At 32.8% G+C, this 15,143-nt stretch overlaps 1 protein-coding gene across 1 annotated transcript in view; it reads right to left on the bottom strand.

Annotated features, from left to right (window-relative positions):
* The window catches only part of Smp_142880 (hypothetical protein), a gene marked incomplete at its 5' end in the record, with an annotated part of 43,116 nt that overhangs the window by 9,515 nt on the left and 18,458 nt on the right, over positions 1–15,143 (bottom strand). Inside the window, 4 exons of the mRNA XM_018799895.1 lie at positions 1,304–1,425; positions 10,300–10,356; positions 11,810–11,974; positions 14,306–14,465. Coding sequence (XP_018653763.1) covers positions 1,304–1,425; positions 10,300–10,356; positions 11,810–11,974; positions 14,306–14,465 — 504 coding nt within the window. The remainder of the gene's footprint in view (positions 1–1,303; positions 1,426–10,299; positions 10,357–11,809; positions 11,975–14,305; positions 14,466–15,143) is intronic.

The raw sequence follows: 15,143 nt of genomic DNA, 5'->3' as shown, positions 1-15,143 counted from the left end.
TGAAGTAACAAAATGTTTCTAACGTTATCTTTTGATAGAAGGCGAAACACATTCTGACATTATGATTAGTCCCAATTTGTTTATTAATAAATTCATACTTATTTTGGATTGATATCATGAACGGATAGATGTGAGACCACCATTAAAAACTTGGAAGCACTGGATGACCGTTTCGCGCGCGAGACTAAAGGTCCTGGATCCGAGTCCCACATGTGGGATTTTGGATGCTCAATGTCCACGAGTTCCATACTAGGACGAAACCGCTTTCCAGTGCTTTCTGGTCTTCAATAACGGTCTGACATCGATTCATTCACTATATCAATCTAAACTCAACAATCTCGGCAACCCTATGCTCATATTTATTTCTTAAAAACGTTTAATTTATATTGAGAGATTTGTGTACAACTATATTGCCTTGAAATGTTGATCTAACTTATATAGTTTACAATTTCAAACAACTATAAAACTGTAACAATTTCTAGTTAACGAGTTTTTGACATGATTTCATTTATTTCATATGAAATTAAGTGACACTGTTGAAAAAGTTGATGAATATAATTTCCATGGTGCTTCTTTAACTGACAAAATCTGATAGAACCCAGTATCTTTATGAAGACTGACAATTACCTGAGTACTATTTTTTCATTATCATTGTGTATTAACATGGCAGTTAGCCTACATGATTCCGAAACACTGACGTTGCTCAAATAAAATTTATTATTATACAGTAGTTGAACCATATAAACTGGGGTTAACTTACCAGAAATCGATTTCCATTTATTATCTAATTGTCACTAAGCATCGGAATAATAAAATGATTATATCATAGTTCTGTATTGGTGATAGAAAGTCAGTCACATGTATATTAAAACCTGGTATCAATGTTCATTGGCTTAAGTCGCTGAACTATATCGGCAACGAGAGATGAATACCAAACTAATAGCAGTACTTTGAAAGTAGTTCTTTTATCACAAACTAATCACTGTATTCCAACTCATTGGCGTAAGTATGTCTTGATATGACCAAAAAAATGAATAAACTATTGTTTTATTCATTCTTGAATATCCGCTTATTCGATGGTACTAACTCAGAACATACTAGTAGTTGCATACTTCCTAATTTTCCATCAATGTTTAAATATTTGGTTTATGATGAAATTCGAACGAATACAGTTATGCAATTACAAAGAAATAACTAAATCTATGGAAATAGTATGTTTTTATTCATTAACTGGCAAAGCTATTGAAACTATACCAATAGTAGTCAACATCGAAAAAGTTTTAGTTATTCTTTTATTTGTTACCTGTGTAAATGATGAAAAATCAATCCAGCTAATTGACGATTACCAGGACTTAGATGATTAATCAATAATTGAAGACGCTTCATCAGTTCGTCAGTTATATTTGAATCAACTAAGTCAAATGCCTAGACAAATGTATAGAATATATAGAAGAAAAAACAAACAACACATAAACGATTAATAAGCTTGAATGTAATTTAAGTCATTCAATATTTTTGATAGTTGAATTCATGAGTCAATCTAAACCAGACCACTATTGAAAACGTGAAATCACTGGAAGACTATTTTGTCTTAGTATGGGACTCGTCAGCAGAGCTCTGAGCAGTCTCATACTAGGATAAAACGACTTTCCTGTGTTTTCAGGTTTTTCAATGGTAGTCCAGTTTAGATTGACTCATGAATTCAACTATTAAAAGTACTGCAATCTCGACAAAACCCCCCTTCTGACTTATTATTTTTATTAAGATATTATTAAATATAAGTTGATGAAAGAAATCTTTCTCGTTTTCCTTTATGGCTTTGCACTTATATATCTCTCTATATATATGTTTCACAATGAAGTAGAAAATTATTATCAAATAAATGGTATTAGATCATTTCAGCACAACTCGATATTTTAGGTAAAGATATTAACTGATCTCTTATTCAATGGATGTGATGTAAACAATGAAAGAGAATCACTCAATCAGTTATTTACGATAATTCATTACGTAAGAATATGTATTCAGTTTAAAATTAAGTAATTCAATATAAAAGTTATCATTATTTATAAAACAATAATGAGTGATTAATATAAACGGGTTAGATCATTAGTTTATTAAAAGAGATTATTTAGTAATAAAATTGGAAATTAAAGTTGAAGAGGTGTTGAGAAATGTAAGGTGAACTTAGTGGAAGATAGAGGTAAATTAAGAGGTTGTACAAACGTTTTCAGTATTCAAATATTGGATCCATTGACGTATACTTCTGTGGGATTTACTAAATGTACAAACATGAAAGAAATCCGATGGAATTTTTCAGATGACTTTGAAATATAAATTCTGATCATTATAGTATCTATTATTTATTTAACGGACAGAGTCATTCGCATAATAACAATCTATCTATACTATTGTACCTTTATTATGTACTCTTAAGAATTGCTTACTGCCTACGCATGTATTCATTCTGCCAGCTTTACTATTAATCGCCTAATTGATTCGATGATTCATGCATTTCCATTTGTATATACATGCACATCTTAATCCTGTTCACTGTACTCGCTTACTCGATCACTCGAATAATCGGTCCCGCGCTCACTCATTCGACTCGCGCGCTCACTCGCACCACTCTTTCATGAATGCTTAATGTGCCTGTAGTTTTAGATATATGTATGTGGTCTAATAGTAAACGCAATCAACACTTCGTATTCGCCATCTGATTTATATACCGTTAGGGCGTTATCGAGTAACGGTTAACGGGACGAACAATATACGAAGCTTAAGGATAATATCGAATATCGACCACCACAAGTCTTTAACTGGAGTAAGATATTGTTTCTAACGTGTCACAGATAATATTTGATCACAATGAATACATAATTCTACCTTTAAAATTTTATAATGAATGATTTTCTTTATGGTAGAATATCATGTACAAAAAACAAAAAAAACTGTCTTTATATATAAATATCCCATATAGGGAATATATGAATGAAGAAGACGATAATTCCAGGAAAGTATTTTAAATTTATTTATCAATATTTTTCAGAAAAAACAAACAAACATACGTAATCAATTTTCATTGTAAAACCAGTAGAAAACTGAATTAATAGTGATGATACGTTTAAACCAATATATCAACGTTTTCAAACACCGAACATTGTACAAAAAATTAAATTTAGATCTTCAATTCACTTAGTATTGTTTGTTTGAATCTTCCTATTGACTTTTAAGACTGCAACTGGTCAGTCTCTAATTGGCATATGTGCATACTGTGCGTATTGCCTCGATATACCTTAATTCACAAGCATGGTAAGCAGAGATAGACAGTGGTTAGCAGTGGAATCCAGTTTGACGAGCGTTTCGTCCTATTTGGGACTCTTCAGCTGGATGTTCCTACATCTCAGAGTCAATGTTCACTCTGGGACTCGATGCGAAGATTCAAACAAACAATATCAAGTGAATTTAAAATTCACCCCATTGCACAAGCAAGTGGATATCGGGACTCAGTAGCTAAGTGGACAACGTGATGGAGTTTGAAGCGAACGGTACTGGGTTTGGGTCCCAGAGTGAACATCAACTCTGAGATGCAAGTACATCCACCTGACGAGTCCCAAATAGCATGAAATGCGCTTTAAACTGGATTCCACTGCTAACCACTATCCATCTTTGCTTAGATCTTTAATGTTTCATAATGTACACAATATCATTTTTACGACTGTTTCTGACTACAATCATTCATATTTTTCAAATATGATTAATTCAAATAATACAGCACTGTTTTAATTTTATGTTTGTTTATTTGCTTTTCAATCATTCTTCAAATGATCATTGATTCATGATGTTAATCACACATATACATTGAACAAATTCTATACACACATTGAAATATAATCTCTAATATATATATGTATCTGTTGTTTATTTCAACAGTAATTTCTATTTAAATGTAACTAACTGGTTAGATGAATAACAAAAATAGTTGAATACTATAAATACCACAAAATCTTGTACAAAGTAAATTGACTGTATTCACACTGTGATGACCTTAATTTGTGTTGATGATTGATTTTCGCCAAAAATAAAGATAATTCTATTCATTGTTTCACTCTGGCTAACCCATATATATATATATGTCATTTGATTATGTAAATAGATAGATATAACAGTGTACAAGCGAATCATTCGGTTGTTGAAAACAACAACATGAAAAGTTGAATTGTAATCAGTTAGGGTCTATGTGTTGTTTTTTATTACTTGAACAATGCCAAATAGATAAAAAAAAATAGTTAAGATGGTTGTTGCCAAATGTGAAATTAAACTAGTGAATTTTGATTTAATTGACCTGAAAAAAACATAATGGTTGATCAACTGCCTAAGTGATTGACGTAATAATTTCATAGTTTACATCATAAATTAATTGTTACTGGGCAATATGTGAAAGCTGGAAATCACTGGATAGCTATTAAGTGATAGTATGGGACTTAGTCGAGACCATAATATATGGATGAACTAATCAAATATAAGATAACAGGTCTTAGATTTTGGCTCGAAATTTATTCATCCATTTGGCTAAATACTGTTTTGGTATTATAGCTGATGTCATTTCATGCTGGAAACATTAAATCTAATTTCTAACCTTAACCATCAACTGTAAATCATAATTCTAATTCCTAACACTGGTTTATAATCCTAATTCAACCCTAATAAGTGGGCTGACACTCCAAGGTCATTTTAACTCTGCCTAATGGTCATCCATAAATTATAGTTTCACTTAGGACTTCTCAGCAGTTTACATCACCAATTTCAACAGAAATCGATTACAGGACCTTCAAACATTAAGATAACTTTAAACCCTAAGAACCCTGACTTGGCATTTAATGGCATACTACTCTAAACTTAGTTCATTTGTGATATTCCGTAACTATTATCTAGTAATTCAAATATATTTACATGTATCCATCTATGTCAGTACTAAGTTAAATATGATATCCAAAGCAAGACTTTAAAATATAAGCTTGTATATTTCGAGATTTAAAGGACAACTAAGAATTTCTCATGTTAATATTTAACCGAGTTAAATAAGATGGTGGATGGTGGTTAACAGGAAACCTTAGACCCGGGTTTCGTGCTACTCGGCACTCGTTAACAAGGTGTACATGTAATCTTGAAGGAACTGGTGCTCCCTGATCGATTCGACCCCGTGTCACTCAGCTTCACAGTCAGAGACGTTACCACTGACCGACTTCTTGTAGAACCGAGATTTAATCACAATTGATTGATCACTGGGTGGTGATCAATGTTATGCTATTCATTCTCTGCCAAAAATAACCTAGTTTATAGTTTGTGAATCGATAGTTATTTGTTTAGTCAATATATTCTTTGAAGAGGATTAGAAAAATAGTACATAGTTCAGATATTTCATCACTTTAAGTATATAAAATGTATAAATACATCTCCTTACTAATTGTTTCTTTGAAATTATGTGTAGCATTAATGTAGAAGGGAATGTTTAATAATCTGTCAAACATACTAACTACTGAAATTTCGCTTTTATTGCATTATTTCAAAGATTAGCTCTTAATTGAATAAGAACCAAATGTTGATCCGTCTATTTGTTTAGTAAGACAGATTCTTTGTATTATGAAAGACTACACAGTCTGACAAAATGCACTACAGTATATAAAGTCATTACAAGTTCATGAATTTTTATAAAAGAAAACAATGAAGAAGTCTAAATTCACTTGGTATTACTTGTTTGAGTCTTCCTATTTATGTTTTAGGACTGCAACTAGTCAGTCTCATATTGGCCATATGTGCATACTGTGCCTTATTTTACAAGCATTGTAAGCAAAGATGGATGGTGGCTAGCAGTGGAATCCAGTTTGACGCGCGCTTCATCTTATTTGGGACTCATCAGCTGGATGTACTTGCATCTCAAAATTGATGTTCACCCTGGGACTCTAAGATACAAACAAGCAATACTAAGTAAATTTAAACTTCACCCCATCGCAAAAGCAAGTGGCTATCAGGACTCAGTAGCTGAGTGGATAACGCGATGGAATTTGAAGCGAAAGTTACTAGGTTCGAGTTCCAGAATGAACATCAACTCTGAGATGCAGACACATGCAGCTGACGAGTCCGAAATAAGACGAACTGGATTTCACCGCTAGCCACTATCCATCTTTGCTTACTAAAGAAGTCTGTCTGTAAGAATTTATGTATTTTGTGGTTGGTAATTTGGAAAACGACTTAATATATGGTTACTAAATTTGTAAAAATTCAAAATACGGTCTATGAGGGATTTCGAAAAATCAGTCCTACAAAAGATCATTCTTAAACCGTGTGATACATTAGTAACATTTATTTTTAGCTTTAAAGTGTTATAAATTGAAATTTTCAAAGAGAGAAACATCAGTTCTATGAACGTCGGACTTACTTCTGATTTGAAATTTTAATTTGTTAGCATATCATAGATTTTACCATCATCCATAAGCACATTTAATGATTAATTATTACGGTTACCTAAATTTGCTTTAATGGTACAAATAATTTACCATTGACTATAAATGAATTATTTTTACCATGCAATAACCTCTAGGTAAATTTCATATATTTTTTACATGATAATAAACATCAGTTATCCTATGGGATATTTATTGAGCATGAGAATACATACATACATGATCGATAGCATTCGATCAGCACTAAGAAGAACTTGACCCATATGACATTGATCACCACCCAGTGATCAATCAATTATGATTACATCTCAGTCCTACAGGAGGTCGGTCGCGGCCCGAGTAGCTCAGTGGTAATGTCTCTGACTGTGAAGCTGAGTGACACGGGGTCGAATCGATCAGGGAGCACCAGTTCCCTCAAGATTACAGGTACACCCTGTTAACGAGTGCCGAGTAGCATGAAACCCGGGTCCAAGGTTTCCTGTTGACCACCTCCAACCACCATCTTATGAGAGTACACGTGTTAATCATTTCACCCCCCAAAAATATACAAATTTATATGATCTAGTTAATTATTTTTCTAAAGTTGTAACACAAATTAACAGTGGTTTATTTCTTCTATGTAGGATAGTGAAAGAATATTATGTCAATTAGAAATTATATACACTTCACAACTATACATTCATATTTTGGTGGAGTTTTGTACTCTGAGATGGATGATTTGGTTGTGGAGCTTTTATTTTTATTCTGAACGAAATCATCAACAGAAACCTCTACTTCTACCTGAATTTTGTGCTAATGATGTAGTTAAGAATAACGATGAAAGCTTCACGACCAAATCATTCAGCTCAGAGAATGAAACTTCACCCATATCATCCACCTGAGCTACCAATATTCTACACCATATATTCATATTCTAAGAAAGCAATAATATATATATAAATACAATCAGTTAATACACATGTATAGTGAGAAAAAGTCTTGTCTGGTTAATGATTGTTGTTTTTTTTACAAAAAAAGACTTTCTTTAATTTCCTTTCCAGGATTGTTATTTCTTTATCCTTTTTTAAATTTATTCTACATTTTCTTTGATATTTGGTAAAGTAATTTTACATCATATCGCACCAATAAAAATAAGAGAGAATTGAACAGCTGTTTCATTCTAGTTTTAAAGCTCTTTAAAAAAAATAATCCGACTGGAAATCCAACGAAATATCTTTGGATATCTTGACAAAAGCTTAAAAATTAAAACTACTGGGTCTCATATAGCTAGCTGACTGGTGATCACTGGTTTCGATTAGTGCTTCAAATAGGATAAGTCGATAACGAATTCTACATACAAACTGAACCAGTTTCTATAAGGTCTACAAAACAAATCATATACCGAGATGGGATGGTGGTTGGAGGTAGTCGACAGGGAACCATGGACCTAGGTTTCATGTATTTAGTTGTCGTCAGGAAGGTGTACCTGTAATCTTGGGGGGGGGGAAATGATTCTCCATGACGGATTCGATCCCGTGTCTCTGAGCTATCGGGGACGAAACTAACCTCCTGTAGGACCGAGATGTATTAACAATTGATGATCACTGGTTAGTGATCAGTATGATGTGTGTCGGGTGCCTCGTAGTACAGATTGGATTCTATTGACCAAGTTACACTGTGGCCACTAGTTTAGGTGACTCAATATTGCGTGGACTATGTTGAGACTAGTTGATTCATGAAACAGTCCACACAATGTCGAGTCCTCTCAAGTAGTAGTCACAGTTCAACCTGGTCAATAGAATCCAATCTGCACTAAGAAGCACCTGATACACATCAAACTGATCACTAACCAGTGATAAATCAATTGTAAATCATATATTAATGAAGATGTTTTAAATTGAAAATAACAAACACCTAGCTTTGTAGTACATAAATGTTAGAATGAAGTGCTATAGCGTGAAATGATTTTTGGTTACCACATTGATTGCCAACATTATCATACAACTAAGTAAACATTGTTCTTTATGTAGATATATATATATAAAGGAATGTTTCTTAAAGGAAAGTTTCTAGACAGTGTTACTTGTTGAAAAGTATTAATTTACACTAACTAACAGAAGAAAACATTTATATTACGTTCAAAATTGTAATTCGAAGTAATATTTATGTTACTTCCCCATCTGCTAAGGTATATAATTAATTCATAATTGATTTGAATATACATAGATAATTCATGGTACTTCACTATTCCGACATCTTGTATAAACATGTTACTAGATCTTCTGTTATATACGCATAAAATCAAACAATGAACAAACACCCATTGAACTGCTAAATTTGTTTGTTGATAGTTAAGAAGGTGTTGAAGCTATCAGCACAGTTAATATTTGATGTTTAAACCTATTACAACTGTTAATTCATTTATTTACATAATATGTTTGTTTATCTTGAATATATATAGTGTTGTAAACATTTGACTTGAAGGGGAATGTTTTCCTAATTTAAGAAATGTATAATTTGTTAGACTTATTCGACGAGCACTTAGATAATTTTCATGGACTAGATTCGGATTGTAACTGTTTACTACACCTTTTTGAAATATTTATATAATCCTTGATTATTTAAGTATTCCTAGTATTGGCAATCGTTGGAAGAAAGTTAGGGGCCGCCAAACCAAAACGTGGCATCAGTGCTTGAAGTCACTAACTTCTAGTCTGAGCCATGTTGGTAAATGCAGACTACTTGGTTGAGGTCCGCGTGACTATCATAACCAATGGTTGGAGACTCTGTGTGACATGGCTCAGAATCGATCACAATGATGTAGATGTATACACTCTCTGTCTTCCCTTAACTTATGAGATTAAAACTGCTTCATGTTTCTTTTTTCCCGTACTATATCCTTATATACAACCTTTCTTTTATATATTACCATCATTAAATTAACTACTTCTATAAATCCGGTTTTCATCTTGTTGTGCTAACAAGATATGGCAACTTGGACCGATGCATATGTGTGCCTGGTCCTATGTTGTAGCTGTCTGACTGACTGACTATTTAAGCAATCATAACCTAATCAAATTAGTTTGTATCGATTAGTTGAACACAAACTTCTGTATTGTAAAGAATTTAATGAATCAGTTACGTTACTTAGAATTATTATTCATTTAATATAGATCGAATAAATCAGAATATGACAAATTATTAGACTCCGGTTTCTCATTGTAGTGAATAAAACGGTTTTTTATGACCAGTTCCTTCAAATAAACTTTAGTTATAATGACTATAATAATGTGGAAATGTTTGATCTTCTGAAAAGACTTAAACCATATTTCACTGTACATTTATGACCTTAGATTAAAGAAGCCAACAATCTCCTCAATCCTGCACTGACAATTATCATGTACGAACTAGGGACTAGCTTCAACATGGATTTCCTAGAGTTTTAGTGAAAAGTCGTGACCAGTAGAGTTCAACCATGTCTGTTGTGAAGCAGTTACCAGCTGAAGGGAACTGTGGACGGTCACTCAACATCGTGGATAGGTTGAAGTTAGACATTAACACCGTTAGATGCCGACTCAGCGGTCTAGAGGTCAAGTGTTGACGCGTAAGATTGAAGGTCCTGGGTCCGAGTAGCTTTGGTGCGGGATAATGGATGCAGACTGCTCATGAATCCCATATTACGATGAAACAGCCGTTTGGTGTTCCCAAGTCCTCATCAGTGGCAAGCATTGAATAGTATTTCAATTAATTTAAAAAATATAAACATTATGCCTAAAATTAATGCTGTCTAACTAAAGTTTGTTTGAAAAAAGTATATAAACAATGATGACTGTAAATCTGAATGAATCCAACTTACCTTTCCCAGTTCAACAAAATTCGGATAAAGATTGTATGTGAGTAGTGGTTCAGGTAACTGCATAATAACGTAAATAAATAAATAAAAAGAGGTAATGAATAGGAGAGCAAACCTGATTTTATTTTTAGTTGATAAAATATGCTAATAATATGCTAACAATCAAAATTGGACAACGTATTTCATGTTAAATAGAGTTGAATAATGGCTTGCAGTGGTATTTGAAACATGAGTTTCATCAATTGTTTGTACATTTACTACGGTTTTAATGTTCATACTGGAACACAAATTTAGTCCCGATCGCTCTTAACTGTTAACAGTTTGTCCAATTAGCTATTAAATGCAGGTAACTACTCTGTTTACACATGTTAGGGACTTAAGGTTAGTGTCGAGACAATCTGTTTCGGATGCACATACCTCAAAACAGATTTATTGTCTGCAGTCCACAACTTTAACAATGGATAGGTTCAAACCCTTTAAACTAAAATATACTTCAATGTTTATATTTTAATAATTACGTAACTCTAAAATTTGAACGAAATGAAGTCCATAGTTAAAAAATATCTGTATGTAAGTTAAATAATTAATCATTTGGTTAGACAGTTAAATACTTAATTGAACAACCACTCCCTGAGCGTTTACAGAACTTTTTTTTCATTTGGCATTCCTTAAAAGAGCTCGACTAAAACATCACGTATTGGACACTGGATGAGTTTTGTCTCGTGGTGTTCAAGCAACTGTTAACCAATAAACTTGAAATCAAATTTTAGTTACTTCACAAAATACTATAATAACCATATCAGTATATGATGAAAAAATATAACTAATCTTTAATAACCACCCAAGTAGTGCTTTTTACTCGTTTTTATAACTAAGTCGATGTGAACTTATAATAAACGAATCATAACACTGTATCACTTTCGATAACAGTGGACAAGAATTTAATAAACTTAGGAAAAAATAGCAAAGTTTGATTATAAGCTTAGATGGATGGCAACTATCAGTGGAATCCAGTTTGATGCGCCTTTCGCCTTTTTGGGACATGTCAGCTCGATGTATCTGCATCCCAGTGAACATGAACTCTGGGATGCTAATACATCCGGCTGACGAGTCCCAAAAAGGACGAAACGCTCGTCAAACTGGATTCCACTGATAGCCACAATCCATTCAAACTTATAATGCTTGTGACTTGAGGCAATAACAAGGAAATCCTCACAGGACACACATATGTCAATAAGACATTGATCGATTGCAGTCCCAAACATCAATGCGAGGATTCAGTTAGACAATATAAAATATGTAACGTCTGATGATTATGATGACGGCACGGTCACAAAGTTTTACAGTTGGTTAAATTCCACTTCATTAATTCAAATGGTTTTAAACAAAAACTGAAAGGAACCAGATATTTAGTTCTTCCTGATACTCAGTAAATTCTGCAATGTAATAATTAAGAAAATAAACATAAAAATATTTGGGAAAATCCATACAAACATGCAAACAGTACACTTACGGCAATCAGCTGTGTTTTAACCAGACTAGCCAATGTAAGTGGATGTTCTTGACTTAGCAAGTCAATATCACTTTGAATTTGTTCACTACTAACTAATTGATTAGATTGTAACAAATCCATTAGATTAGAAACTTTTGCTTTAGACGCTGGTACACGATAAATTCCCTTATTATGCCAAAAAAGTTAAATAGACAAAAACAAAGAATAAAAACAGTTATTTGTAAATAAAGTTTAAGCTTAGGATGCCAAAAAGAATAAGCTAATTCGTTTATAAGAAAAGGGGTTTGTAGAAATTTTAATAATCTTAATAGTTGAATTCGTGAGTCGATCTAAAGTAGACCACCATTGAAAAGCTGAAAGCAATGGATGACCGTTTCGTCCTCGTATAGTACTCCTCAACGGCGCATGCCCACAATCCCACACACAACACTCGGTCTCTCACGCAAATGCCTGAAATGTAGACCAATGTGTCGGCATCCAACGGTGTTAATGTCTAACTTCAACTAATCCATGATATTGGGTGACCGTCCACCATTGCTTCCAGTTTGTAGCTGCTTCACAACAGACACGGTTGAACTCCACTGGTCACGAATTTTCACTAGGACTTCAGGAAATAGTTCTTGAAGCCAGTCATGCGGGATCATCGATGTGCGCTTCTGAGGAGTCTCATATTACAACAAAACGGCCGTTCAGCGCTTCCTGGTTTTCAATGGTGATCTAACTTCAATCGACTCATGAAATAACAAAAGAATTTATCCCACTAGAATATAAATAAACAGGTTTCTTTCAAAAGTAAATAAAGTAGAACTGGTTCAGAAGAATAAACAAGTTCCTTCTTTGTTTTGACTTTTTTCTAACATTTTGATTTCTGTGGATAAAATTTGATAAAGAAATAGATTGTTGTGTAACTACCGATTTTTCCAAGTTTAATATTGCGTTTTGAGTAAAAGTTTCATTTTACTTCATATTATTTGTAAATCATTGGTCATTCGGTAGTGATGGTTGTTATGTGTGTCTAATCCTTGGTAATGATAAAATGTTATCTCTGAAATTGTGAATATACTCATTAGTCTAAATGACTTGGTAATTTATATTTTATGTCCTATAGATGGATAGTTGGTGGTCTGTAGAAAATGTTCTTCAAGGAAAAATAGTACTTATAGGATTCAACCCTAGATCACTCAGTTTACTGATTTACTATTAGACTGAGATATGTACGTTGATTGATTACTGAATAGTGACTAAAAGTCTTTTTTGTATGGTCCATTGCGCTAATCGGATTCCAACAGTTAAGTTGATAAAAAAATTGTAAGAGAAAAATTGCTATTCATACAAAAGCTTCCGTTACTGACCGATTTTTCCACTTTAAGAAGTAAAATCGCAAAGTTTTTTATAATTGTTCTGTACAATATCATCAGAGTTTACTACTGACGCGTTGATTTCTGTCCATAGAAGTTAACAGTTGACTACATAAACGTGATAGTCCGATTGAATAAGATAATAGCATCAATATTTATTCTGTCTAATAGAAGTTCCAACCAATACGTTGAATATTGAATGCTTTGATGTTGGTTAACGGACTCATTATTTTAGAAAAGTGTAATTAGATAATATCGATATGATGTAGAAGCATTAAAGCAAAACACATTTAATCCACGTTAAATACTTTACATTGAAATTTCTATTCAATTCCTAATACTTTTGCGAATTCCATCATTTTAAATAGAGATGAAATATGTCGAGGAGTGGTATCCTGGACGTATATTTCGTTCTATCCATCTTTGTTTACATTGCTTGTGTTTAATGAAAATATTGAGGCAATCCGTACATGATGCATGTATTCCAAAAGAGCCTGATCAACTGTATTTCGAAACAGCAATGAGGAAGATTCAAACAACACTTAAAGAAGAAATTTAATGGTGAGACTATAATTTATGGACCAACCAATCAGATATAAGATAACAGATCTTGGATTTTGGCGTGAAATTCATTCGTCCATTTGATTAAATAGCTCTCTGGAATTTTAGCTGATATCAGTTTGTAATGAAAACCCTAAATCTAGTTCTTAACCCTAACCATCAACCATAGATCATAATTTGGTATCCTCACACTGCTTCATAACCCTAATTTAGTCGTAGTTAGTAGGCGGATATCCTCAAGGTCACTTTGGTGTCGCTCAAAGGTTGTCCATAAATTATAGTCCCATTAATTTCATCATTATTTGAATCTACGCATTACTTTTTAAAGAGTAACATTATTTAAATGAGACAACTTGATCTTCAGAATACTATGTAATTCAGTAGAAACGAATAGTGAAAATGATCTTTCAGAATTCGTATTATTTAAAATGGGACTTCATGTATATCATCAAGAAAAAACACATGGAAATTTCTATCTGTTTGCCAACTTCTAAAAGTCTCATATTTATCATTTCAGGTTGAAATTTATCTAAATCGACTATTATACAACAATATAATTACAAATTTTTTTACTTACATGTGTTGCTAGACCATTTTCTTGTTTTTCAATTGCTGCAATACATCTAGCTACTGGATAACATGCTGATAAATATTCTCTTTCTAAATTAGCTTCATGTATAGCTATTGTTTCTAAATTATCTATTGGATTGATTGGTGGAGCTGTAGAATTACTAAGACTATTTATTGTTGAACGTTTATTACGTATTGATTTTTTAGAATCTGGTCGAAATAGATTAGATCCAAATTCAACAATAGTTGATAAAACATTACTACTTGTTGATACTATACCACTTGCAACTCCAGAACTACTAAGACTAGTATTATTACTGCTACTAGTAGTAGTATTACCTGTTCCACTACTACTACTACTTCCTCCTCCACTAACGACACCAAGACTTGTACTATTTCGTCCACTTGTATTTAATTGTAAATCTGTTGCTTCTGTATCAGAATCAGAGTCTGAATGTAATGAAAGGAGATTACGATGTGCAGCTATCATAGTATATAAAAAAGAGGGAAGAAAAATGTAGATAGACATTTCATGAGAGATAATTAATTAAAAATAAACAGTCTATAAAGTTTATTATGTTGAAATAAAATTTTTTTTAACTTTCTAGATATTTTACATAGTTCAGGTTTTAATAGAAAAGTATCATTCGATCTTGTGTTAGGTTGATACAAGGAATTGGATACCGTCTGTGATGCTTTCTAATAGAATGACATTTATTCGACAGTGGTTTCATGACATGACAAGATCAGGAAACATGGAGAAGCATTTTATTCTATCAGCGTTTGACTAGAAGGTGTGCTAGAAACATCACGAACGTGAAAATTCACAAGTAAAGGCTCTAATT

Source organism: Schistosoma mansoni, chromosome W (assembly GCF_000237925.1).
Source record: "Schistosoma mansoni strain Puerto Rico chromosome W, complete genome".
Classification (NCBI taxonomy): domain Eukaryota; kingdom Metazoa; phylum Platyhelminthes; class Trematoda; order Strigeidida; family Schistosomatidae; genus Schistosoma; species Schistosoma mansoni.
Note: the sequence above shows the minus strand (reverse complement) of the source record. Positions and strands in the feature narration are given on the sequence as shown.